General features: G+C 39.1%; 1 protein-coding gene across 1 annotated transcript in view; it reads right to left on the bottom strand.

Annotated features, from left to right (window-relative positions):
- ROBO2 (roundabout guidance receptor 2) overlaps positions 1–27,056 on the bottom strand; it is an 875,524-nt gene that overhangs the window by 403,796 nt on the left and 444,672 nt on the right. Inside the window, exon 2 of the mRNA XM_054517862.1 lies at positions 1,449–1,775. Within this exon, the coding sequence (XP_054373837.1) occupies positions 1,449–1,775 (327 nt within the window). The remainder of the gene's footprint in view (positions 1–1,448; positions 1,776–27,056) is intronic.

Here is a 27,056-nt window from a genome sequence, read left to right as displayed (position 1 = left end):
AGTGTTTAGGTCTCTCAGGATTTCTCAACAGTTAAAACACATGTACAAAGACACAAATAATCCAGTAAATTTATCTAGTAATACTCACCCAGATTTCAGTCTTCCCTTAAGCTGTTTTCTCCTCTACTCCCAAATACCAATCAAAACTGAAAAGTTTTCTGTGATGCATTTACTGGCACATTTACTTCTGCTTTGATAGTGTGCCAAAAACTGTTCTCATTTTGTATTTGACACAGTTTTCAATCTAGGTTACAACAGGTGAAATGCAGTGAAAATGTCTGTTCTACTTGGCTTATTCTGCCACTTAAATATGTAAAAAATGGCATTTTCTGCAATTTCTGAGAAAACAGAAGCCACAAGATCACACCATATTAGCTAGGAGACTGAAGACTGCATTAGGAACACAGATTTCTCTTCTATGATTCCTCCCTTTGAACATACCATCTACTGTGTCCCTTTAAACATACCATCTACTTAAATATATTCTTTATCAACTAAGCAATACAAATTTGTTCTAGAGCCCTACTTCAAACACATTTTAGGGAAACTACTTTCAGATGAAGAACTGTGAGTGAAAAACTCAAGCCCAGCAACACGAGAGCACGCATAAATGTATTTAAATACATTAGACAAAGATGCACATTCTGAATAAAAAGATCCATGTTTACTCAACCCATACAACTAAGGAGCAAAAAAAAAAAAAAAAACAAACATGCGCAACTGATTATATTTTATGTCTGATAAGCTTGTTTGCTGTGAATATAATGAATCTATCTGCTAACTCTACTGGAAGCAGACTACTCATGCCAGGTGGGCTCTGAAAGAGCCCCGCTGACTTCTCTCTTAAGACAAAGAGAATCGATAAAGACCATGACTGCTCTGGACGATATGAGAAATGGACAACAATTTCACTTGCCACTCACATAATGAATGAGGCCTAGGTCAAATTTATGATTGAGGAGCATATATTGAGGTTCCCAGCAGTACAGAACATGAGTCACCAAGATGCTGTCTGCTTCTGTTGAAGTAACAGATTATGAGATAAAGAGAAACAGACAGTGCACCTTAGATTACATGATAGGTATTTTTCCACATTAGTTCCAGCATAACCAACTCTAGACATCATTTAAAAATTAGATTATTCTTCAGAGAAAGATTATCCTTTGTCCATGTTATTCTTCAGAGGAAGATTATCTTTTGTCCGCATTTGTGCCAATCATGATTATACTCTGGCTAGAACCTCATTTCAGTATAAATCACTCATTCTGTACAGTCACTGCTACTGAACAAACACAAGTGAAAATTCCTTGAACAAGAGCAGCAACTAATGACAAAATGCTGCAGTTATCCCTATTTGTTATCTGCCAGAAGCGTGTGCAAGCGCTGGGGTGGCAGCACAAAAGCCACCATGAAGTTTCACAGAACACTAAACAAATAACACTACTCACATGCCACTTCCAGGGACGCGTTGCGACTCACGGCTTCCCCAAGGTAGTTCCTTGCTACACAAACGTAGCTGCCCTCGTCGGGTTTACTCCTGCGCCCGTGCACGATGCGCAGGAAAAATAAAGATCCGCTGGGCAGCAGCATCCGGTGGGAGCGCGGGTCGTCCTTGTCCGTCTCCACCCGCTCGCCATCCTTGTACCACTCGATGGTGGGGGTGGGCCTTCCCTCTGCCTTGCAGTTCAGAGTGGTTGGCTCTCCTTTAGACACTATCACATCTGAGGGATGCTCAACAATCCGTGGTGGAAAGTCCTCTTGGCGGAGACGGGATCCTGAGGAACAGAACAGAGGGAGGGGAGAACAATTTAGTTGTGCTTTAGGCATCATGAAGAGCTCTTGCAAGTTACTCCTTTAATGTCACAAAAAGAGAAAAAAAACCCTTTACAACATCTGCGATTACTTTGTCTGATATCAGAGACTGTATCAGATACTCCCCCTTTCTAAAAATCTGAGATGGACCAACAGAGATAACCCTCTATAGTGTTACCAAACCCATACCAGATGCAGACTGTGCTTAGAGGAGGATCCCTTACACATACATGTATGACAATCTTTTCCATTTTATTTATTTTCTCTGATAATCTTCCTATTTACATTTACTTCAAGATCACTGTGCACTTCCTGATTCCCCTCATAGCTACTGCTTTCTCATCCTTTCATCTGCCAGATTCAATAGAAGGATATCCAAAACCACAGTCTCTTACCACCTCCATTAGTTAACAGTTCTTCGCAGCTTGACACGTACACTTTGTATCCCTTTTCCACAAACAGCCCCAGTATGGAAAGAGGAGGAGAAAAAGGAAAGCCAAAAGGGAAATCTCAAATGTCAGCTCACTTTAGAAGTTTTCAGTTTCAGGATTGCATGTGCACACACACACACACATAAATACAATATAAGCAGAGAATCATAGAAGGGCCTGGGTTGGAAGGGACTTTAAAGCTCATCTCATTCCAACCCCCTACCATGGGCAGGGATACCTTCCACTAGACCAGGTTACTCAGAGCCCAATCCAACCTTACCCTGAACACTTCCTTCCACATTAGTGGTACAGACACTTCCCACCTCTGCACGTCTAATTAGACTACATGAACCTGGAAAAATATTTCTGCAGCAGTCACGGCAGTTGGTGCCTCAAAAATAATCTTTTCTAGTGTGGATCCTGAAAGGCCTTTGAGTGGAGCTGCCACAATTGGTCTGCACTTCTTAAATACAAGGTAAACCAGCCTTTGCAGGTTAGTGAAACATTTGTCTCAATTTCCTGATCAGCAGTTTTGCTGAGTGGTAGAAAAGCAAATGTCTTAATTACAGTCTAGGCTCTACATACTTTAAAATATTTTCCATGCCTCATTTACTGCAAAAGTTATGAGGAAAGGCATAAGGATCCATTCAACAGAGTGAATCCACCTTTGGACTTCTGTTTTACTAACACTCAGGTCATTAAGCTAAGGCTTGCCACTGCAGTTAAGTGTTACATTGCTGTTGCACAAATTGGCTCTTTCAGTGGCTTCCAGATTCTATTACCAGAATTGCAAAGAAATCCATAATCTGCAGTGCCTGTACATGAAAAAACCCATAATCTATAGCTAAACACAGATGAACTTATGGAACATTTGGAAGAGACATATATTTTATTCTCACTTTTACTGACTAAAAAAAAAAACCAAAAAAAACCCAACAAACTAATAGGAGGATCTCCAGCTAAAATATAACCCTAGTCCATGACCCCATACACTTCATCAAAAAAGACTAAAATCACCATTAAAGTAAAAGATAAATATCTGACAGCACATCGAACTAAAAAGCCAACTCACACTCTGATTTGCAACATTTGTATGTCCAGACATGTCTAACAACTTAATTCATTGCTTATTCTCAAAAAGCAAACAAAACCCCCCTAGATGTGTTAAGAAATTTCTATTAACAGTATCAGGAAGAAAAGGAAAGCTGAGGTGTTTCTGCAACATGAGAGGGACTTAAGGCAGAGAACAGATACAACTGAATTTTGATAAATGCTTAACACAGGGTAACAAAATCGATAGCAAGAAATGTGAAACACAATTCCAAAATATTAGTTTTCTTGTACACAAAGGATTGTTGATAGTGTTCAGAACTCCTAAAAGTATATCCTATACAGATTTACAGGCCATGTTTAAAGCTGTGCAAAAAGCTTTCTCCCATAAAAAGTGTATCCTTATACATTATACCACCCAATTAAAACCCCTCCTGAGGTGACAATAGGGCTGATTCCTCCTCTTCAGTATTGATGCTTCTCACAAATCTGATGCTTATTCACTCCATCCTAATGAAGCAATTTGTGCACAAGGGAGGGTTGAGATGAGAGCAGCCAGGACCACACCAATGTACAACAAGAAAGGCTCAGGAGGTGTTTCAAGGGGGCATCAGACCACACATTGCTGTCATGGCTGGGTGCACCTTCAGCTGTCCAGGGCTACAAGGAATTCCCCTCATCATGCACTTAGAGGAGGGGAGAAGCAAAACACGCACAAGATCGTTCACAGAGCACACTCAACTCCCTCCTTCCAAAGTAAACTGAGCACCAACAAGCATTCCCAAAGGTTATGCTGATTTAAAAACAACAAAGGAAACCACAAATTTGGCACCACTGTCTGTCTCTAGACACTGTCTGCATATCAGAAAGAGATAGATGCAAGTGGTGCTTGATTCTAGTTTTGATTCTTTTGCTATGGTCCCCCTCCCAATTCTCTTATGAGTATAACCTCAGAAGGAACAGAAAGGAACAGAAATTCTAAAAACCCCATGAGCTGTCTGGGCAGAAGATGCTCTTACTGCAGAGCAAGGTGCAACCATGACCTTAAGCAGGCAGCTGTGGTATATCCTGGGCTATCCATACAGCTTCCTTTTCTGTTCCTCCCCCCAGGATTCCCATCGGGTGCATGCATAGAGCATATGAGCAACCCCTGAATTTCGGAGCCCTTAAGTCCTTACTATGATAGGCTGCAATGACTTCACATGAGCTTCTACGTGCTGGTGAGCAAAAGCAATATTTCTACAATATTAGAATTTTTGGAGGTATTCCACAGGAGGGTTCCAGCACCTCACCACCCTCACAGTCAAGAATTTCTGCCTAATATCCAATCTAAACCTACTCTCAGTTTAAATCATACCCCCTTGTCCTGTCACTCCAGGCTCTTGTCAAACATCTCTCTCCATCTTTCCTTTAGGTTCTCCACAGTTAGATCACCTCAAAGCCTTCTCTGTTCCATGCTGAACAGTCCCAGTTCTCCCAGCCTTTCCTCCCAGCAGAGCTGCTCCATCCCTCTGATCCCCTTGGTGCCTGCTCTGGCCTGGCTCCAGCAGGTCCCTGTCCTTGCTGTGCTGGAGCCCAGAGCTGATGCAGCCCTGCAGGTGGGGTCTCAGCAGAGGGGGCAGAGGGGCAGAATCCCCTCCCTGCCCTGCTGCCCATGGGGCTCTGGAGGTATCCCAGGGCATGTTTGGCTTTCCAGGCTGCCAGTGCTCATGGCCAGCTCATGTCCAGCTTAATAGTGTGCTGTAGCATGTTTATGTGTGATTAAATTAATCTTCACTTTAAATTGAACATCAAGTGCTGAACTTACACTGCCTAAGATCCTGCAATACAATGTTTTGTCACTCTAACAAACACAGCTTTCATTTTCACATACCAGAGCCTGCTAACTACTGACAATTGCTGACCTGATAAATGCTGACTGATGGGAAACACTGTAGTTCTCATAATAACTGGCGACATTATAGATTTGTCATAAACTGTCACTTCATAAGTAAAGAACATTTGCATCCATATCTACCTTTATGTGAATCATTTCTGCAGCAATCATTGCTAATGTCCTTTGAGGTCAGGACACTGAACAGAAGAAGCCCAGCCTCATATTGGAACCAAGAAAAGGAAACTGCTGGGGGACACATTTTGTCACCAAAAAGCAAAACAATGCTCCAGTTATTTGTCTCTCTCTGTGCAACACATGTATTGTGTTATATGTATTCACCAACACTTCTTACACTCTCCTTCCTGTATTATGAATTTATGTATTTATATATTCCAATCAAGGTAGGGAAAGAAAGTAAGGAAAGTGAGGAAAAGCGACAAAAGCAGAAAAATAAAATGTAGCCTGCATATTGTTACTTCAGGTGTCAACACACTGCTCTTCCACTGCCCTACATTAACTTAATTCAGATGCGTTGGACAAGAAATTCCCTGAGAATCACCTCCAAGACTACTCCTTTGGGAAGTGTACAAGACAACAATCACTCATTCATTTCAACCACTTCAACACCAGGGTGCCAACTAAGTCAGGTTTTCCCCACAACTACCACTGAGCCTCACGAATTTGCTTTTATATGCTCAGACTTCCTCACAATTCTCCTCAGGGACCCAGTGTACAATATAGTTACAGCTACACTGGTAGCATTATAGCAGAAGGCCTATTATTTTCAGTTTAGTCTGGCTGATCCTACAGTCAAATAACCCTAAAAAATTATTTGGATGCGAGAATTTTTATTAATAAATGTAACAGATTTGCTATAGACACACAGGTGCAAGTAGGAAAAGAGATTAAACCAAAGAGTCAATAGTGTATTCCTTTTTACTGCATTTCCTCAGAGTCACTATGCAATCCCTGTCCTAAGAGCAATCACAGGTTGCTGGTCTAGGACTCTAAATATCATCTAATTCCAAACCCCCTGTCATGACTGGACCAGGTTGCTCAGAGCTCTGTCCAACCTTAGTGGGATGGGGCATCCACAACTTCTGTGGGTAACCTGTTCCAGTGCCTCACCACCCTCACAGTTAAGAATTTCTTCCTAATATCTAATCCAAACCCACTCTCTGTCAGTTTGAAGCCATTCTCCCTTATCCTGTCACTCCACGCCCTTGCAAAGTCTCTCTCCATCTTTCTTGGAGGCTCCCTCCAGATGGGAAGGCCTGGAAGGCTTGAATTGGGTCATGTGTTCTCTGTCTAACATAACACAAATCATCACAGAAAAAGGCATTTGGCAATTCACTTTTTAGTCCTCCTAGTCCATTATCTTTCAAATTTCTAGGAAGAGACTTTCATTTATTGCACTTCACATTCTTCTAGTTTTAATTTAATTCACATAGAGACCAAATGTTGATTTAATCTATTAAGCCTACTCTCTAAATAATCATCTACAAAGCTAATGATCTGTCATACCAGCAAAGCAACAGTACAGACTAAATTCAGAGACAGCTAACTCATTTCTCAAATCAACAAAACATTCATGGCTACTGGGCCAGTGGTGGTTAATAGACAGGCTAGCGACCGTATTGTAACTGCTGAACCATTTTAAAGAAAAGCAATATTGCATTAGCTTATATATTAACACTCTGAGATGCTATTTCATAATACACATTTCTGAAACACTGTCAAGAACCTCCTCAAAATTCTCTTTTCCCTTCTGACATTACCAGCACCTGTCACCATCTGACATCACATTTATTAGCATCCCTAACTCTTTTCCAACTTTTACTTACCTGACTTCCTATATATAGAAAAGGTCTTCCTCAGCTGACCTCCAAGACTATTAATCCTTTTATATCCTTCCTCAAGGCTCTGATTTTGCTTCCTTTAACATTCCAAACACATATCTTTAATATACTTGGATATTTACCTACTCACCAATCTGCCCTATTGTTCTCATGATACTGCTGTGAAAGGGATGCTTAAAATGGGATGTGATGTTTTACATTGTGTCACATTTGAAATATTTCCAGTTCAGGAATTCTAACTGGTCACACTGAACAGGTGTGTTGTATATTAAGTTCAGAAAATAAGTATTGCCAACAAGAGCAACAGAAGTTGTTGCAACAATGGACTTGAAAGACAAACTTATAATATATCAAAGCCACAAAATCCTTGAGGTTGGAAAAGACCTCCAGGTCCAACCTTTAACCAGCCACCACCCTGGTCAACTAGATCATGGTGCCACATCCAGTCATTTCTTGAACATCTCTAGGGATGACGACTCCACCACGCCCCTGGGCAGCCCATTCCAAAGTTTAACAACCCTTCTGTAAAGAAACGTGTCCTGTCCAGCCTGAATCTCCCCCGGCACAGATTAAGACTGTGTCCTCTTCTCCTCTTGCTGGTTGTCTGGAAGAAGGGACTGGGCTCCCACCTGGCTGTACCCTCCTTTCAGGGAGCTGCAGAAATTCATAAAGCTTCCTTTTCTCTAGGTTAAACAGCCTCAGCTCCCTCTCATATGAGTTATTAGTTATTTCATGCCTCTGATAGCATTTTGAATGCATTCCCTCCAAGAGTTTGCCAACAACACATGTTCTCCCTGAGACAGCGCAAAAGGACTGTTTATCAAGGAGACAAACAGCAAAACTGTGATAGGAAAAAATAAATCTCCTACAACAGAAAGCTAGAGATGCAGGAAGAAAAGGCTCTGTGTACACTTGATTCTACAGAGAGGGCAGCTCCAAAGTTATAGTTAATGCCAAAAAAACTTTACTTTATGCTAGAATCTTGGTTTATTTTCACTGCATCAATAAAGAAAAAAATGAAATGGAAAACAAGGTATTAAAATCCCCATTAAAAGAACCATGTGCTTTAAACGGATGGACAGCTACAGAAGTGTCTGCAGAATCTCTTCTGGCTACATCAGATCTGTCACATGGCCTGGCCTCAGCTCTTTTTTTGACTTATGCAGACTCTACAAAGACAATCCCACAGCTACTTAGTTAAATTTACTGAAGGACAGTCACTGTTCATTTTCCCACTTCTTTGCATGCCTCGTTTCACAAGAGAAGTACTCATCAGAAACACTTACTGCACACATTTGTTTGATGTAATGAATTACTCTGTTGCTTTCACCACCCTTTTAGGCACAGAACTGACTGAAGGCACCCAAGATCTCAAGAAGAGAGCCAGTCAGCCACATCTTAGATCAAACAAAACATAACATGGAAAAAAAGTCAAGATAACGAGAAAACTCAACTGGAATATAGGCTGATGCACTGGCACCAGGCTGATTATCTGACATGCATTCCTCTAGGCAAAGTGACGTGGCAAGGACAAGATTTTGAAAATTTATACTTTACAGTCTCTCCCCTGTTCTGAGATTTGGCAGATGGGAAAAAACTCCAGTGATACAACTGTTTCCAAGGTAAGGTTTTTAGTTCAAAGCTGTGTCAGCTATGACAAGGTCCTCTGAAAGCTTTTCCTTGAGCAAAATTAGTCCATTAAACAACATATCCTAACTTCCCCAGGACGTGTGCCTGCAGATAAGTCACCTTTCCTATAGAGTGTGTCTGCCAAGAGGGAGAGCGGAAATGCTGACAGGAGAGATCAATAACTGTCATTAAAACATTCAGCAAATCTTACAGGAAGGTTGATTTCATTAAGTTTCTCTTGTATGGAACTCTGACTTCACTAAACAAGGTGTAATCAACTCTACTATTAAAAAAACCCCACTGTAAACAAAATTACCTTTTTTTTTTCTTAATGTGGATAATAATCCAGTGCCACAATATAAGCATCCTTTTCCTTATATAAAATTATTTCAGGGGAAGCATTCCAAAATTGACATAAAGGCTTAATGCTATTTTACTCTAATTCACTTTTATTCAATTAGTTTCTCATCACCTACAAGCATTTGAGTGTCACATTTCACTTTTTTTGCAGAGCCTTACCACACCTTAAAATTTATTTCCAGCACACTGACTGGGATGGAGCAGCATGTTAGGGATGCAGTCAAGAGAGCAGGAGTGAGCACAATAACCCTGAAAACTGGAATATAGATTTGCAGGCAAATGATTAATCTTTTTTCCCCAGGTGAAAAGTGATGTTATAAATACAAGTCACTGCTTCAATGAGAAAGTTACATCGATTTGTTTATTGCGAAGCACAATGGTTTAGAGTTCAAGTCAAGAAATAAAATATTTACCAGAGCTATGCTCCCTGAAAGAAGATGAGACAATTATTTGCTTACTAACACACCAATTCTTAATAACACACCAGCACCCCACACACACAAAAACCCCAGCAAACCCAAACCAGCTTCACTTTTAGGTTCTTTCTCAAAAAGCTCTAGGTTTTGAAACTAGAATAGTTGCTCCAATTCAAGTGTGGATTTCATTAATGTTCACTGCCTCCAAATAATGAGACTATGGAAATGACATTAAGAAGTGAAGAAGACAGGTAGAAAAGAGGAGCACTTCCACCTGTGAAAAGCAAAAAGGACAATGTTTATGTGTATGTGAGTATATATGTCTCTGTACTTATATGCTGGGTGTATATACATACCTCATCTATATTTACACAATGTACACACACACACACACCTGCAACCAAAAAACCAAAAAACTCTTCATCCAGAAGAGCTCAAGCACAACATCTCTTCCCTTGGGAGCCTTTCCAAATCACTGGAATTCAACAAAGCAAAGCATAAGCGTACACCCAACTCCAAAAACATCTTTCAGCTATTTTCAGGTCAAGGATGGAAGGTAAAAAAAGCAGATATTGCCTACAGAGAGCATGGTAATTTATTGTACAAGGGGCATGTTATCATAGCCCATACCATGGGGAGCTGGCAAGGGTTCCTTATCAGCCAGGCAAAGGGAAGCTTTGCAGCTTCCCTGATACCACTGGAGAAACCAATGGCCCATTAGAAGCAAGTAAACTTTGCTTTTGCATAGAAGGGTTGATAACCACAGGCTCTCCAAAGTCTAAAGCTTTCTACTGATAGATGATAATGACCATCCAAGGCAACATTAAAAGATACATTTAAAAGCCTTAAAAAGGAGCAATTAGAAAAACACATCAATTTTAATAGTGTTAAGCTAAAACAGCTATAAAAAAAGCTTTTAAATGACAACCGTGTCTAGATCCCTCCATGAACCATGAGTCAGAGTTCTCAGAGCAGAATAAAATCACTACAATCTGTGAAATCAGATGACATTTGTAAATAAATTCACCCATCTAAAGCAGTCTTAAAAGATATTTTGAGGAAGACAGGATTCCTACTATAAGCACAGAAGGTACTTGAACTTTGATGTTCTGAATTTTATCCTGCAGGCACTTTGTTGTCTGCTGACACTGGTCACAAAGATTCCCTGAACCACACCAGTTGTGAATGTCTAGGGAATTCTAAGTACACAATATCAATACTGGACTTAAAACTTGACCCAAACATCCTAAAGAAACCTTTCATAAAGTTCCAAGTAACTGTCAGCCAATGAATATTAATTTTGCAGCGAAGCTCTTAGTAAAATTTAAAGTAGTATGACACATCAAAAACTCTCTGGAATATCTTGGTTTAGAAATCTACAAATTACATCTTCACAACTTGTCAAAGACTCTTTGGAAGTTTCAATCAGTTTGGAAAACTTCTTCCAAATAGCCATGGATGAAAATGTAGATCAAGCTCTGAGAAGGAAACATTGTAATCCTACTTTTTCTAACCCCATATTGAATAAATAAGCTCAAAAGTAAACATGCTCAAAGGTGGAAGGCTTTTGGAATTAGCATGAACTTCTCACAAGCTGTATCTATCTCTCCTACCTATGTCAACAAAAAACAAACAGGTGAACGAGCACAGGCACTCCAAGACTTAGGGGGATGTTTATAATTGCCCCTTCATTTCACCTTTTGCTAGCTGGCATTTTAAAAACTCATTCAGCCCGCCAATGCTTGAAAGCAACTTCTACAGAAAATTCAGTCACATGCTATTTCTGCCAATATAGGTCAGGTTTATAAGCACCTCATATATCCCAAGTACAAAAGATCACAATTTTTATATTGGTGCTTTACAGCATGCATTTGTCTTTTTATATATTTACAAGTGTGGTGTTTGGGTCTTTTGTTTGGTTGGTTTTCCCATGTTTAAAGAGTAAATACTTGACTGCAAATACTGCATTTTTTTTGTTTGATCACCAAAATGTCACCAGTTTTTCAATAGTTACCACACTGATAGCTGAAGGTCATATTATTGACTCTCTTTGTATAAGGAATTCTCACCGGTAATAATGGGAAAGTTGACACAAAATTCAAATTTATGCACAAACATCTAAGTGTCCTACCTCTAGCTTCTCCTGATGTATGTATAGCACAATTATATATACTTTTTGATATATAAATATATATACATATATAATGTGAGAGAGCATCTTCTGTTAAGAGAATATTTGGAGCTCCTCTGCCCCAACATCCTCTCCTTTGTGTCTCTCCCACACCCCAGAAAAAAAAAAAACAAAAAAACAAAAACCAACAAAACAAATACCTTTTTCCTTGTCCCTTTTCTTTTTGTTTGTTCTCCATGCATGTTTCACAACTCCTTACTTACCTCATCATGTGTATTCTACGGTAATTTTTCTAACTTGCTACTCTTATACCTGTAGCTAATAAAATTACAGGTTTTTTAATCCAAAACAATTCATCACCTCCATCTACAAGGTGAATCTTTTCTCTTCTCACTCTCCTTTTCAGAGGCCATCCAGTTATCTGTCCCATTAGATAACAAAACACAATTCTGCAACTTCTGCAGCCAAAATGGGATTTAATGTTCTTGGGCCTGGTGACAAAAAGCAAACACTCCAGTATCTGTGCCAGCTTAGAGTGTGTTTTTTTTTTTTTTTTTTTTAAGCAGCCCTCAGTGATTTTTCTCTCACCTTTTCTGGTCCACATATTTACACCCAAAGCTGGCACAAATTAGGGAAGTCTTTCCTAGTACTTTAGGCTGAAGGCACAGGTCCAGTGAGAGGTTTTATTGGCCCTTGCTATTAGTGGTGGAAGAGTCTTGCCTTTCAAGGAATATGCATTTCACAGGATTTTTCTGCAGCTCTATTTTACCCTTTCAATATTAAAATGAGGGAGATTTTTAAACAGTAAAGTTGCAGAAAAGTTGCAGACACAGATTCAGAAACCTCTGTCTATTCTGTTTTTATAAACATCTGTTGATTTTACTGATTAATGGAGCATGGATTACTGATAAACAACCACCTCTCAGAGCTGTGGAATGGCAGGGGGACTGCTGTGACCTTCTGAGAGCCTCTTTCCAGCATGTAACTTATTTACTCTGTGTTTTTCTACACCACACAGCACTATGCAGAAGCACAGAAATAAGAGTGTCTGGCAGCACAGTAGGCAAAACAAACAAAAACTCCCAGGCAGTTCTCAAAGTGTTTGCTGTAAGCAAGAAAGTTGTTGAAAACAGCAGTAGAGGAAGTAAATAGAAAATATAGAGGAAATGGATTCCACCTTTTCAACCTTAGACTTCGAAATCACTATCTTTAGCAAATATAACAAATGCTGTCTAGACAAACTTAGGAAATAAAATTCCATCTTGAAACAGTGGTAGGTTGGCCCAAATGACAGTCAAATCCAGCTGTTCACTCACCACCCTCTCCCATGGGATGGGGAGAAAGCAGAAGCAAGAGACTTGTGGCTTGAAATAATGGCAGCTAAAAGGGAAGGAAAACACTGTGGATACAAGCAAAGCAAAAAAGAGGAATTCATTCACTACTCATCAGCAAACAGATGTCCAGGCACTTCCTGGCAAGCAGGGCCCTCAGCATGCAGGACTGTTGCTTGAGAACACAAATGCCAAAACCACCAATGTCCCTCCTTTATCTTCCTTTCCATGAGTTTTTATTGCTGAGCATATGATGACATATGGCACAGAATATCCCTTTGATCATCTTGATTCAGCTGTCCCAGCTCTGCTCCATTCCAACCTCTTGCCAGCCCATGCCTACTACACCCTCTGCTTAGAGGTACAAATCAAAGTTTTCAAGAGACAGGATCTTTTTTTTTTAAGGACTTACTTTCAACAGATAAAACGCTCCTACATGATAAAAAAATCTTTTCTTCTGCAAAACTAGCTTGCAGTGAATCTATTTCCTCCAGAACATATAAGCATAGTGTGAAAAACCCTTGCAGATGCCTTTCTCATTTTAGGTTCCAAAAACAGAGTAGTAACATATTTTTATATCTAACATTTCTCTGATCAATAACTAAAGGACTACAGCTACAGTCACTTTTCTAAGTGAAGTAGAATCAAAGCTTCCTTGCCATGAAGGAAAACAAATCAAATACATGTGGGAAAATGCACAGAAAAGTTTAAGGTTGGCACTACAGAGCTGCTCACATGGAGCATTTGCCCATGTCTGCACTCTGTGTGTGAATTCATAACACAGCCTTTCTGCATCACACCTCTGTGTGTACCTGGGGAAGGAAAGAGTGCAAAGTCCTCTAGATTTTTGCTAAGGATGCTTGCATTGTCTCGCGTTAATTTCCAGAAGACTGTGGCTAAAAAGGGAATGTAACTCCATTCCTGCACAGGTATATCTGTTTACTATTTTACAAGCATTTTTTTTTCCTTTTGTGTTTTTTCCCATTCAGTGAAACAACTCAGGCTATTATTTTGAGTCACCTTTCAGAATTAAAAACATCCCAAATATTTATATTCTAGAATAAGAGAAATGTGCTTAAAATCCAACACTTCTGTCATCAGCCACCCGAGGACATGCCCCACATCAGGTGTTTCAAGTACAGTACTCTTCTTCCACACACATTTCTCCACCCAAGATCTTAGAGGTGCATACACACAGACTTTCTTAGTTTTCTCCCACTATTAATGTGATAGCTAAAGTTTGGTCATTAGCTATAATGCTATGCAACTACATGAAATAAAATATATTGTACCTTATTAAATATGGGAGAAGGAGGCTTGTCAGTGGTAGCTAGCTGTAGGGATCAAGGCAGGACCTCAAAAACTATGCTGCTGGATTTATGAAGATCAGTTTATTGTAAAATAAAGCCCAATAAATTTCATTTAGGCCAAAAGCAGCAGCAAGCTTGAGGAAAATGACACAGGTCTAGTGTAACAGTCAACTGTAAGTAGCTCAGCTAAAGAGAGATTTCCATTTCCTGGCGCGGTAACAAATCCTCAGGCAGAGAGGGGCTACAGGGGTGAGATTTTTTCCTCTGTAAGTAACTTAATGAATGAAGTACTAATTAACATTATGGCATTGATAAATGGAGAGAGAGATTAGGGATGTACTCGATATTCAGGCCTTCCCAGATGGACCGTCAAAGCCACATTAATTCCTATCTCATTGGAGCATCTGCTTCTCCCATAATCCATTGCCCCTTGGTACCAACAACACAAACTGTTGTGACTCAATTCGATTTATATCAATCTAATTTCTTTTAATCCAATTTGTATTCCAATCTACTACCTTCTAATCACTTAAATCTTCAGCCTCCATCTGGTAAATTTTCTCTCAAAATTAACCGAGCAGATGCCTCTGCAATTGTCTTCCACAGTCAGGCTAATCATGCCCTGGCAGTGGCCTACAGAGCTCGCTGAATAGGTACGTGACTTACAGCATTGCCCTTCTTATTACAAGCATGGCGATGCAGGAAGGCCATTTTGTCTGTCATTAATTGGTTAATTTGCATAACACTGCCAGGGAAAGATGCCTGGGAAACAAAAGCCAAGAGTGGAAGGCTTCAAGAAGGCAGCATGACATGCTCCTCATTAGTCACATGGCCATTACACTTTGAACCATCTATTGTTTGAGGAAACAAACCCCAAACTGCATTACAGCTAAATACATAACAAACATCTACACACGATATTGGACTGCATGAGTTTTGGCACTGCTGCCACTGAATGTGCAGAGAACACAGGGGCTGTCCAAACAAAATTCCAAGAAAAGTGCAGGATGCTGAGAAAATTAGCACACTGTTTTTCCAAAACTTCCAATCCTCTCTCAAGTAAATTAACTCTCACGATGCTACAACTACACATGCAAACAAAGCCAAACTTGCTGACTGCAAAAATCTTCCCAGGGCAGCATGAGCCACAGGTTATCCAATACAGCATAAGTAGGAGGAGTAAAAGGATGAAGCTAACCTACTCAGCCAAGGATAGGTAAAATTCTGAGCCCTAAGAAAAATGCAGAAATAGGTGCCACTGCTTTAAAACTGGGTGCCTCACTAAGAGCACAATGTTAATCTTTGCTCTTGATCAATGCTACAACATTTCCAAAAAGCTGATGGTGTGTTCAGCAAAAAGTCGATTTCATCATTCAGGTGTTCACATGATCATGGACTGCGAAAGTTAGGAAGCTTTTTAAAGCCTGTTATTCAGAATCCTGGGAGAACATAAAGGAAAACATTCAACGTGGCACTTGTGTTCCCCAAGCAAAGTTCAGTGAAGAGAAATGATGAAAACACAACAGGTACTTAATAAATAGTGAGGGAAGCGTAAGAAAGAACAAGCTGGTCCAGTGGAAGAGGAACAAGAGTAGCTTCTATCACACACAAGCAGCAACAAAAGGAGCAAAGAACACTTCCACCTGGCACTCAGACCCTTGCATCATGAGCTACACTCTTGTTGGCCCACAACCACTTACACAAGATCAGCCACTAACAGTCCTCAAATTCAGAGAGAGCTGTAATGCCCTTTTGCCATTACAGATTAAATTATATATAAAATTTGTTGCTTCCCATTTTTAGAACAATATAAATCAGACTAACATGGAAGGGTTAAAAAAAACAACTTGTGTCATCCAAATTTTCAGTAGCTGAAAAGTGAGTCTACCAGGATGATTTGCCTGGAGCTCACTACTGCTTCCTCCCCTCCTCTCCATCTTTCCCATCTACACCTGAATAAGAGGTTTCACTTACCAGCTAATAGGTACCTAGTAAATTTTTTATAACCTAGGGATAGCAAACAGTATAAATGCAATGGATGCAAGCCAGAGGATGCTGAAGAAGGAAAGAGAGGGTGTGCTTGGTTAAGGAGGGGGTGGGGTGGGCAGTCTTTCTTCCCCTCCCACAAGCTGTCAAGTCCTTCTGTGCACACCCCCTCCCCTCATCCCTGCTAAAAACCTTCCTCTCTCTGCCTGCCATGACAGGTGGTCCAGATTTTCACTTAGAAAATCTGGCCACCCTATGTTTGCAACACCTCCCCACTTAGTATCATCTGTGAATTTAATTAGCATGCAGTTTACCCACTCGTTCAGATTATTAACGAAGATGTTAAACAAGACACAATCCAAATAAAAAGATCCCTGTGACAAACCAATTGATGCCTTTCTTTACATCAGTTTCTTGCTATCTATTGTAACCCTTTATTTACAGATGTCAGCCAATGATTCATCTACAGGATAGCTTGGACAACCAAGAAAATCTATCTTTTGTTTTACCAGCTAACAGGCTGTGATACACTGTATATAGTAGAATTAGACATAATAAGTCCCATTTCCCAACTCCTGTGTCTCATCTACTACACATATCATTTCATCACATTAAGATATGTAGCCCCTTGCTTCTCCTGGTTCATCTGTCACTCCTCAGCCACATGCAATCAGAATCAGTGTTAAATGATGGTCAGGAAAAATCACACCATTTGTGATCATTCCTAGTGTCAATCTAAAACCAGTCCATGGAAATCTGGCAGAGGGAGACAATCATAAGAAAAAGTAAGATTGTTAAATACATTGAATCTCTCCCAGTTTTATAACCTGGATTCGAAATGAAAGTGGGAACTATGCAAGGAATATGTAAAGCAAAAAACCCCATTTTTTTATTTATGAAAAGGAATGCAAGAGCACTACTCTGAGTCACTAGTTTCAATAATGGCATTATTACAATTTTACTCATCAGATGAGCAAAACTACAGTGCAATGTCTGGACAATGATATTTACGTTTTGAAATTAAAATAAATGTAATAGCATTTCACCCATAAAGCAAATCACATTTGAGAAAAAGACAAATAAGAATGGCAAAGAGAACCCTCCATACAACTGAAGACTTAGAAGTTGAGAAAACGTCACAGAATGTATCACTGAATTTACACACATAAAAAAAAATATAAATATATATTACAGACATACATACAGTTTTGCTCATAAACCAAACCCACTCATAGCTTATAACACTAGGCAGAGTCCTCCCCCACCCTTGCAAAAGTACTGTGATACAAGAAACACATGTACATCCAAAACCAAATGCAAATTCTCTCTAAAGCAGGTGGCCACACATTCCATAGTCACAGTAGTTCTCTGAGTTTATCTATGGAGTACTTGTTTTTCTTATAGACCTTGTAGCCTGGAGGAGTTGTGGATGGCCCATCCATGGAAGTGCTCAAATCCAGGTTGGATGAAGTGAGCAACCTGGTCTGAAGGAAAGCATCCCTGTCCATGGCAGGGATGCTGGAACTGGATGACCTTTAGTGTCCCTTCCACCCAAAACATTCTATGATTCTTTTCTGCTGAATAATCAGAAAAAATTTGCCTCAAAGCAGTTCCAGTGAACTTAATTAAAACTCTCTATGAATGTTAGAAAGAGCAAACAGGAGAGCTCTGGCCCTTCCATTGAGCCTTCCAATTGTCAGCATAAAGCAAGACATTCTGATCTTCCAAGGTAATACCACATTACAAGTGGAAAAAATAATACAAGAAGGTTTCCAAAGCTATCTTATGACAGAATATAAATAGTTTAAGCAGAGACTAAAATAAATTCACAAGTCTATAAATTCAGTTTATGCTGAACTAAAAATGCAACTCAAGCAGAGGTCTGCAAGCTCCTCTTACTGACCAGCAGCACCACTTGGCAGCTCCTAAACAAAATACTCCATACTGTGCTATCATACACACTGTGTGCTTACAAACTCATGGATAGGAACATAATTTACCTTAAAGACATATTTCAAGCAATATAGTAGTAATAGAAACCTAGCAGAAGGAAGAATACATAGCACTGTGAAAATGCTTAGAAAAATATTAAAACAGCAATTTTTGCATGCTAATTTAATTCTCAAGTCAGTTTGCTCACAGATATACACTTCACACCCATGTCTGCAGAAGAACCTAATTTTACATAGCCTATCATAAGAGGCCTAATGCACTCTGTAATGAGTGAAGCACAAGCAGAAATAGTTATTTTCTTTCCTATTACTTAAACAATGCAAAATGACACTTTCAGAACTCAGTTTTTTTTATGCTTGTTTCAAATAAATCATATGCAACTTTGCCTGAGTGCAAGTTATCAGACTTGTACACACATCATGGTTTACCATAAAAAGGAAAAAGCTCAGACACTGGTGACCTATGGCCATATTGTGGAGAGTCTTCCACTCTCCAGAAGAGACACCACTACACACTAAGCCAGCTCAACCTGAAGATATTGCAGATATCCACAAAAAAAAAAAAGGCGGCCACTGTGTCTAACCATCAAAATGAGTCAAAGAACCTACAAAGCACCAGTGCCACACCTGCTGCCTCCTCCACACCAAAGAAGCAGTTGGTGCTAATGCACGATTAGGAGCTGAGAGGAATGCAACAAAAGTGTATGCAGGTGGCAGAGGTCACTGAGGGACAGTATAAAGGAAAGAGAGGGTCAAGTTATTATCTGGAATGCATCCACAGGGCACAGCCATCTTTTAAATCAGTTTTTATAATAGCTATCCCTGTATTGATTTAATAATATCTTTATGCTACGGATTTACTGAGCACACTGTAAAGAACTGCATCAAAGACCGAGTTGTGAAACCAAGGCTTGTTTCTTTTCCTTCACAAGGTAAGGAGCATGTGTCCTACCTTGAAAGCCTCCATTTGATCTATTTTTAATGTTTTATTAGCCTTGTTTCCTACAAAAAGGCAAAAAGCTGTCATTCAAACATCATCAAGTCTTTCAATTACAAGTCTTTGAGTAAAATAACACAAACACCCCCAAAATTAAATTTTACTTTTAAATCAAAGTGGCTGATATGCCTCTGTGTAAATGGCAACTACAATATTGGGTCTTTTACCTTTAAGCCTATATTGTTATGTACATAAAGGTGAAATGGAATGGAGGGAGAACATCCACTTAGAAGTATGGTTGCATCGCAGTGGGCAATAGAACACATTGGAGTACCAGGCCTATGAAGACAAATTTTCAAGAATAAGTAGGCACTGTAAATTATACAGACACGGCAGATGAAACACTCATAGACACTCTTGTAAAAATATAGAGAAAAACCAGCTTAAGGTTAATGCTTTACTTAAAGGAAGGTGAGAGCAGGCTGATGCTGGCAATAGGGAACCATTCCCAAGTCAAGCCTCCTGGGCACTTAGAAACCAGTTGGAAAAAAAACCCTATTCCTGGTGTACCAGTAATCCAGTAATTGCCACTGACTGCTTGCTCCACCACTTGCCTCCCACCACCAGAATGAGAGGAATAAGAGCAATAGTTCAAAAAGGCAGAAACAAACAATAAGGGTCATTTTAGGCCCTAAGGTCAGGCTTTATGTTTCAGGGTAGGGGAACCTGAAGTAAAAGAGTTACAACTTCCCAATGACCCCAGAGAGGAAGTTACTTAATATTCATGTTGACAGAAAAGAAGAAAGGATTAATCATGTGGAATTAGCATTTTCATTGAGGAGCTTGGTTGAGTCTTGTGTTCCACTTTTAGAGAAAGACAACAGCTTCAGACCAGCATTTTACATCTCCCATTTATCGAAACATTGCAGCTTGCTCCTAACTGTCATTAAGTGATGAATAATGAAAGACTTTTTTCTTTTTACCTCAGATTAATCAGGCAGCCCCCTCCATCTCTCCATGCCTGAATGTGTGTTCTGAACATTTAAAAAAAAATTAATAGTTTTTAATTAATGTGGAGTAAAGAAAACTCTAATTACATTTAAATCCTATTGGGAAAAAAATGGTCTCAATTGAAAGGATATCACCTAAGTATTTTCACCTCACAGCTTTAAAGTGTCACCATGCACTATCATTTCTCAAATTGTGTCACATCTGTGCTTATTTCAAGCCATCTCTTATATTACACACATAAATTATTGAAAAAATCATCCCTCCAATTACCTAACACAGAGAAAAATGGTGTAACAATTAATTGAAACAAGTACAACATGTAGGCTTTATAATTACCATCACAAAGTAAAAATACAAAACATTGTACAAGTAATATAATAATGTCTCTCAAAAAAATCAGACCAAGCCAAAACAATGCATTGCAAATCTCCTCCTGTTTCTTTGTGATCTTCCCACAATCTCCATCTTCTTGAAAAATATAACAATTATATAACAAAACAAAGTATAGCAATCACTACAGTACAACACAACTTTGTTTTCAGTATTAAATGCCTAAAACATTGGCCCTAGAATAATCTTTCAAAATACAGTGGACTTTTGTGCATGTAATCAACTGAGGATGAAATCAGCATGTTTTCTTTTACTATTAACCATCTTGATCCATCACCTGCAGACTGATCTCTAGATTTATTCTGTCAGCTTTAAAATTACTTAAATGGCCGATACTTCCCATTATTGCACCAGAAAGAAGGTTCCACACTGGATAACACCATGCACATAATGCCAGTGCATCATATCCAGTTACTCTTCTCAAAGATTTGTAATCACTACAGCTCTACATTCTAACACTTAACTAAGCATTTCCTTATTGGGTTACCTCCCATTTTAAATGTCACGGTTTAGTTAAAATACTTGCAACATTACATCATTATTTTTGTAAGATACAGACACATCTAAAATTTTATCCATCATCTAAATTATTTTGACCAAAAAAAGGATGAAATGCGTAAAAATTTAGTAGAAACCTTTCAAAATAGCTACAGCCCTCCTGATTCTTTTTTTGTCTCCTCTGGCATATTCTCTTCCAGTTGCTCATAAAACTTCTTCCAAGTTCTCACTAATCTCGTCTCATCACCTTTGAGTTGTCTCTACTCTGCTGACATAGTTTTAAATCATGGGACCTAAAACTCTACATGCTAAAAAGCTAAATTCCTCCCCCCTCCATCTGCAGAAAGCTGGCACAAACTTCCCATTCCACTGAAGTTTCAGCTTCCCTCTATTCTCTTGCAAGGCTGCTATTTTTTTGCAAAGCTTGTCATTCTCAAAAATGCTCTTTCTAAGCCACATCACTGATCTCCCATGTTGATCCTTGTGATATATGATTTGACTATTGATTTTTCTTTATTGAAACACATTTTCTTCCCTAACTCCATTACAAACTTACTGAAGTCATTTTGTATTGATAACTGTGCAACTTCTCTCTCTTCAGATCTCAGAGCCCAAATCAAAATTTTCTTGCTTGTTTTAGTGTAAAATTTTCCATTTAATATTATCTTTACTAAGAACATTTCCATCCAGACTAAACTCACGCATATCTACCATTAGTCTTTGCTTTTTCCTGCTTCTGCTCCCTAAAAGAAGGGGTATTATTACAATCTGCAGAATTTGCTCTTTCAAAGCAAAATTGATAACTCTGATGATTTTCAAGGCTACATTAAAATGTAATAAAACAAGTAAAATTGTGTCCCAAAATTGAACATGTGATTCTCTTCCTAACAAAAAAAGCAAGATACATTTACTGAGCAACATGAATGGAGTGTTTGCTCTTCTGCTGTTATAAGAAGTGTGACTTCCTTGACCAATATCATGTATCATTTTCCTTTAAAGTTCTCCCCTGCAAGTATTTTCAGACTTAAATTGGCATTAAATACTATTTTCATTAATCTTACTGGTGTTCAAGAATAAGCTGGACACTTCCTCACTGAAAGAGAGTGGAAACAGAATAGCACCAAATGTTGATGTTTGTGGCACAGCACCATACACATAGATTTGCTATCCTATGGATCAAAGAAACAAGAAATTCTGTCACTTTGAGAGAGGATATCATCTATTAGGACAGCCAAACACAGTGGGAGCTACAAAACAGCCTTCTCTATTTCTGTCACGCTTTTGTTCTCCCTGTGGATGACAACACATTTATTCACTGGGATTCTGTGCTCAGAAATTCTTCCAAGCCACATTGGTTTTGTCAGGGTACAGGTACTGCTCCAGCACCCACGTGGGCTCCTGAGCACACGAGACAGGAGCTCAATTCCAGACTCTACCACAATTGTGATACCTGGAGACATTTCACTAACCTCAATTTTTCTACTTTTAAAATGCAGATGCGGCCAAAACACCTTTGTGAGGCGTTTTGAGATCTGCTAATGGAAATCCCATGGAACAAATAGCACTGTCAGCTTACCATGGTGTCTTCCTGACCTGTGTCCTGCATGCACAGATGGCTTACAGCAGCGTGTGACCAATGTCACCGTCCTCTACTATGCCACTGCACGGTCATGGGCAAGATACAGCTGCAACTTCTTGATCTGCTCTGTTTGAGTTTTACCCTCTGTCTGCCCAAAATGTCTGGGAGCTACAGGTTTCTAGAGCCATTCAGGGGCAGTTTTGGTTTGTCAAGCTGATTTCTCTAATTTTACTTTAGTCATAAAACGGAACTGTTTCATAGTTTCAAACTAATTTTACATGCATCACATGGAAATTCCCAGAGTACTAGCTTTTAATACTATAATATCTTAACCAATTTACATCTTTGGAGATGCAAAAAGCCCATTTAACTTTACCTATTCACTAGTTTTTTACATTATATATGCACATATATAGAGCAACACAAAAATTCATTGCTGGATAAGCAAGAGGTTGTTATTTTTTTTCCTAAAATGCCAAGAGAAAAACATGATAAGTCTAGAAGAATATTGAGAATATTGATATAGCAGATGTTAAGTAATTGAGAAATCAAATTAGATGATGTTTCAGAGCAGGGTTTACACCAAAAAATAAACCTAGCATTCAATCAGGATCTGCACGTTATATTCCCCCCAACCTAGAGGGATAATGCCCCAATTTTTATCACACAAAATAAGCAAAATGCTGACAGCATCAACAGTTATTTCATTTACTGAAACAGTTACTCTGGAAATAATTGGTCTTTCCTTACACTTGAATAAATGTATCAGTTTCACAACTGATTTCAACAGGAACAGATTACTAAGCAATAGCACTTTTCATTGTATGTTGGTGAAAAACTAAAACAATCTGAGAAGATTTCCACACTTGATCAGAAAAGCTTTAGACAAGTTAAGACATTGCTATATGTTGCAAACACAAGTGCACTGCCTCCAACCACAACACCTCAGATTGTAGGAGGCACTAGAACGATCAACAGAACTTTCCATATTGAAGGATTGACGTAATTTATGTTTGCTTGCAGGACTGCACATTGGTGTTCCTGACACCTTTACCAAAACAGTCAAATGTTGCTTTACTGCCTGCATTCTATTTCTCAAACAAACAAACTGTGGCAGTCATATTTTCTGAAAAATCCCTTGGCCCAGGATTTTCCCCTGGGAAGCTGAGAAGCCTCAGAGAAAAAGGAAAACAAATTCTTATCTCATTTGCTTCCCCTGTGTTGTGCTCACATGTGGAATGTGTTTGGAGATTGCTGCTTTGGTTTCATGTGAATTGTTTTGACTTAATGACCAATCACAGCCAAGCTGCATTGGAACTCTGGAAGGAGTCACAAGTTTTCATTATTATCTTTTTAGCTTTCTGTAAGTATCCTTTCTGTATTCTTTAGCATAGTTTAGTATTCTTCAATATAATATTGTATAATAAAATAATAAATTAGCTTTCTAAGAACATGGAGTCAGATTCATCATTCCTTCCTGCCACGAGGCACCCCGCAAATACAATGAAAAACAAAAAAAAAAAGCCACCTGATTATGTTTTAAGCATTCTTAATATCAAACAAGTTGATTTAAAAGCCACAAATAGAAGCTGCTGTCATGTGAGATGTCCCCTTGAAGACAAATAAAGCCGGACAACCACTAAGCACTGAAAAACTGCTGTCCTAAACAGTGCTTCCTCCTCACAGCAGAGGGCAAGCCATAGCACAGCCTCCCAGGCACTCAGTAGCTGTAACCATCTGTGTACTTTGGAGTCTGCTTTCATCCCTTCTTTTAAAACTTCCGTGATGTTCTACACCTCACCCCATAGAAGCTTAAGAGCAGCACTGCCCAACTATTGAAACCCTTCTTAACAGTAAAATGAAGATAATTTGAGAGAGCGTTACAGCCAACAGAAAGGTGGATACAAGTGAAATGCATTCTTGGTAGGATGCTGTTTTTCACCAAAACTCAAGATTGGATTTTTGTCAAAATGGATCATCACCAATTCCTACCCTAGATAAAAAAGGCAATGAAGAAAGGTTCACATCAAGAGTCATATCACAACGTGCATTTAACACAGGGTGGTCTCACACAGCACTCTCTCCCCCCACTGCCCATCTGTGCTCCTCAGCAGCTCTGCAGCTCCCAGGCTATTCCCCCACATCAGTATCAAGCTTTTGCTTTGAAGCTTGTCCAGTTGGTGAGTTATTCTCACTCAAAAAGCTCAGAGTGATTTTTCTAACTTTTGATAAAAATGACTCACTTCCTTAAGAGATTTTGTGCATCTGAGATGAGACCTTATTAGTAGGCACAAGAGGCATGTAAAGCCTCTCCCAGAGCCCGCTCCATTAGTACTAATCAATATTAATTTAAAATTGCATAAAGGCCAGCTTTTCAACTAGAAATGATTTCATCCTTTATCCCCCTGCCCTGCTCCCCAACAAAAAAACCCACAGCTTGCACTACATTTGAGATATCAGGACACTGGCTCTCTGTCCAAAAGTAATTTACAGATGATATCCAGAATGGTCTACCAAGTAGAGACGATATTACCCAGAACAGCTTGATGAACCTTGCTTTTCACTTCTTACCTTGAAAGCATGTGAATGAATCTAAGCATGAGGGATAAACTGCTTTTAAGAATCAACACAGCAGGACTAGAAAAATCTAATTGCTGTAATGGTCAAGTGGGAACAACTGATGTGGCTCAGGGTGAGTTTCAGCCACTTTCCCTCCCAGATTGCCTCAAGGAACTTCAGCTGCTGCTGCACCTATAAGATCAATGCTGCTAATTGTGAGGAAAATTATTCAGGACAGCACAGAGCCTCCTATTAATGATGCCTGCCTGTAGAAAGTCAGTTTATCAGCTATGCTAAAGGTTAACATCAATATCAAATACAACAACTTCACATGATTCTATCACTGACTTTTTAGAGAAAATCACTATGGTGGCGCCATAAACTTCAGAATTGGATGCACTTTAAAACCATTTTGGTTCCCTGCTCATGAGGTGCCCTGCTTATGTTTTTATGGTTAATATTACTTCATTTGTCTGCAGCAAGAAAAAACCCATGCCTCTAGTGATTATTTAAATTCTGTCAGTATTATTTAATGACACTGGGCAAAAGAACTGCTGTAGGGACAGATATCAGCTCATAATACAGGAAATGGTTTGCTGGAACACTTCTGTTATTTCTAATCAGGAAAACCTCAAAAAGCAAAGAACAAGTAAGTGTTGGGTTAAAAAAAAAAAACCAAACCCAAACAACTGGCTACATTCACAGAAGTTAACCACAAAGACAACACCTCAGGAAGTCAATAAGCCACAGACAGAAGCTGGGAAGACTCAAAGTGCTTGTCCCACTTTTTTGTTTTCCAAAATGCATTGTTTATCTACAATGAGACAAAAAACAAGGGTCGTCTTTGTTGTAACCCAAGACACACAGTAATGATTTTGAAAAAAATTAATCATTTATAGTAATGGCTGAGAATTTTTATTAAGTTGAAATAATAATCTACAAAAATACAAAATCTATAGTAATCATCTATCGAATAACTTATATACAATGTATACAGGAAAATGCATAAGAGCAGCAAGACCAAAGCCATTAACATACTGGAAAACTTGAATAAACTTCTGATTGCCATGCTCCTAATAGCTTACAAAGCTTTATAGATCATACTCTGGTTTCCCAGAGCAATAGCTTTACCCTTCCTTATTTAAAAACTGCTTCTTAAATTACTCCCCATTTTTATACTGAATCTCCTGAAAACAGAATTCCTTGTTACAAACAACATTTTTATCTCTTCCCGCAAGTAAAATAGAACATATATATCACAACAGCTCATTTAATAATTACAATTAAATACTTCCATGTGCATAAACACATTAAAATAAGTAACAAAACCAGCATATTTTGAAGAGCACAAAAAGTTACCTCATGCTATATTAGACAAAATCTGGTCTAAAACACCTCTAGAATCTGCTTCAGTCTTTTACAGCAAAAGTTGCATGTGAAATAGAGCTCTCCCAGAGCTGTCCCAGTACAGACCCTGCAGCCGATACAGTGAAAGGGCAAGGGAAGGAATCAGAGGCAAACAGGCACACTTCTTAACTTTTGAAACCTGCTAAATCTCAGCCCATTAATTCAGTGTGTTCTGACAAGATCACAAATCCTCCAGGAAAAATCCCACCATTTAATGAAGGGGGCTACCCACCCATGTGCAGCTCCTGCCCTTCCCAAATAATAATGGCACAACTCAGCACTCAAAGACAGACTGACCATAAAAGCAGTTGCCTCCACATTTTCCTGCATTTCAGTGGAGAACCTTCTTGCTCCTGCTTGGCCTTTGATTTCTTGCTCCCTTTTTAACCTTGATCATGCTCACCTGGCCTCCATCTACCAAGCTAATGGGTTGTTTACAGAATAAAAGCAAAACAGGGGAATTCAATTAATTTTTTTTTTCTGCAAACTAATCCCAGAGAAGACTAAAATAACCTGCATCAGCCTTTGAAAA

The sequence above is a fragment of the Molothrus ater genome, chromosome 2 (assembly GCF_012460135.2).
Source record: "Molothrus ater isolate BHLD 08-10-18 breed brown headed cowbird chromosome 2, BPBGC_Mater_1.1, whole genome shotgun sequence".
NCBI lineage: Eukaryota > Metazoa > Chordata > Aves > Passeriformes > Icteridae > Molothrus > Molothrus ater.
The sequence above is the reverse complement of the archived record's forward strand: the minus strand, read 5'-3'. Positions and strand labels throughout refer to the sequence as shown.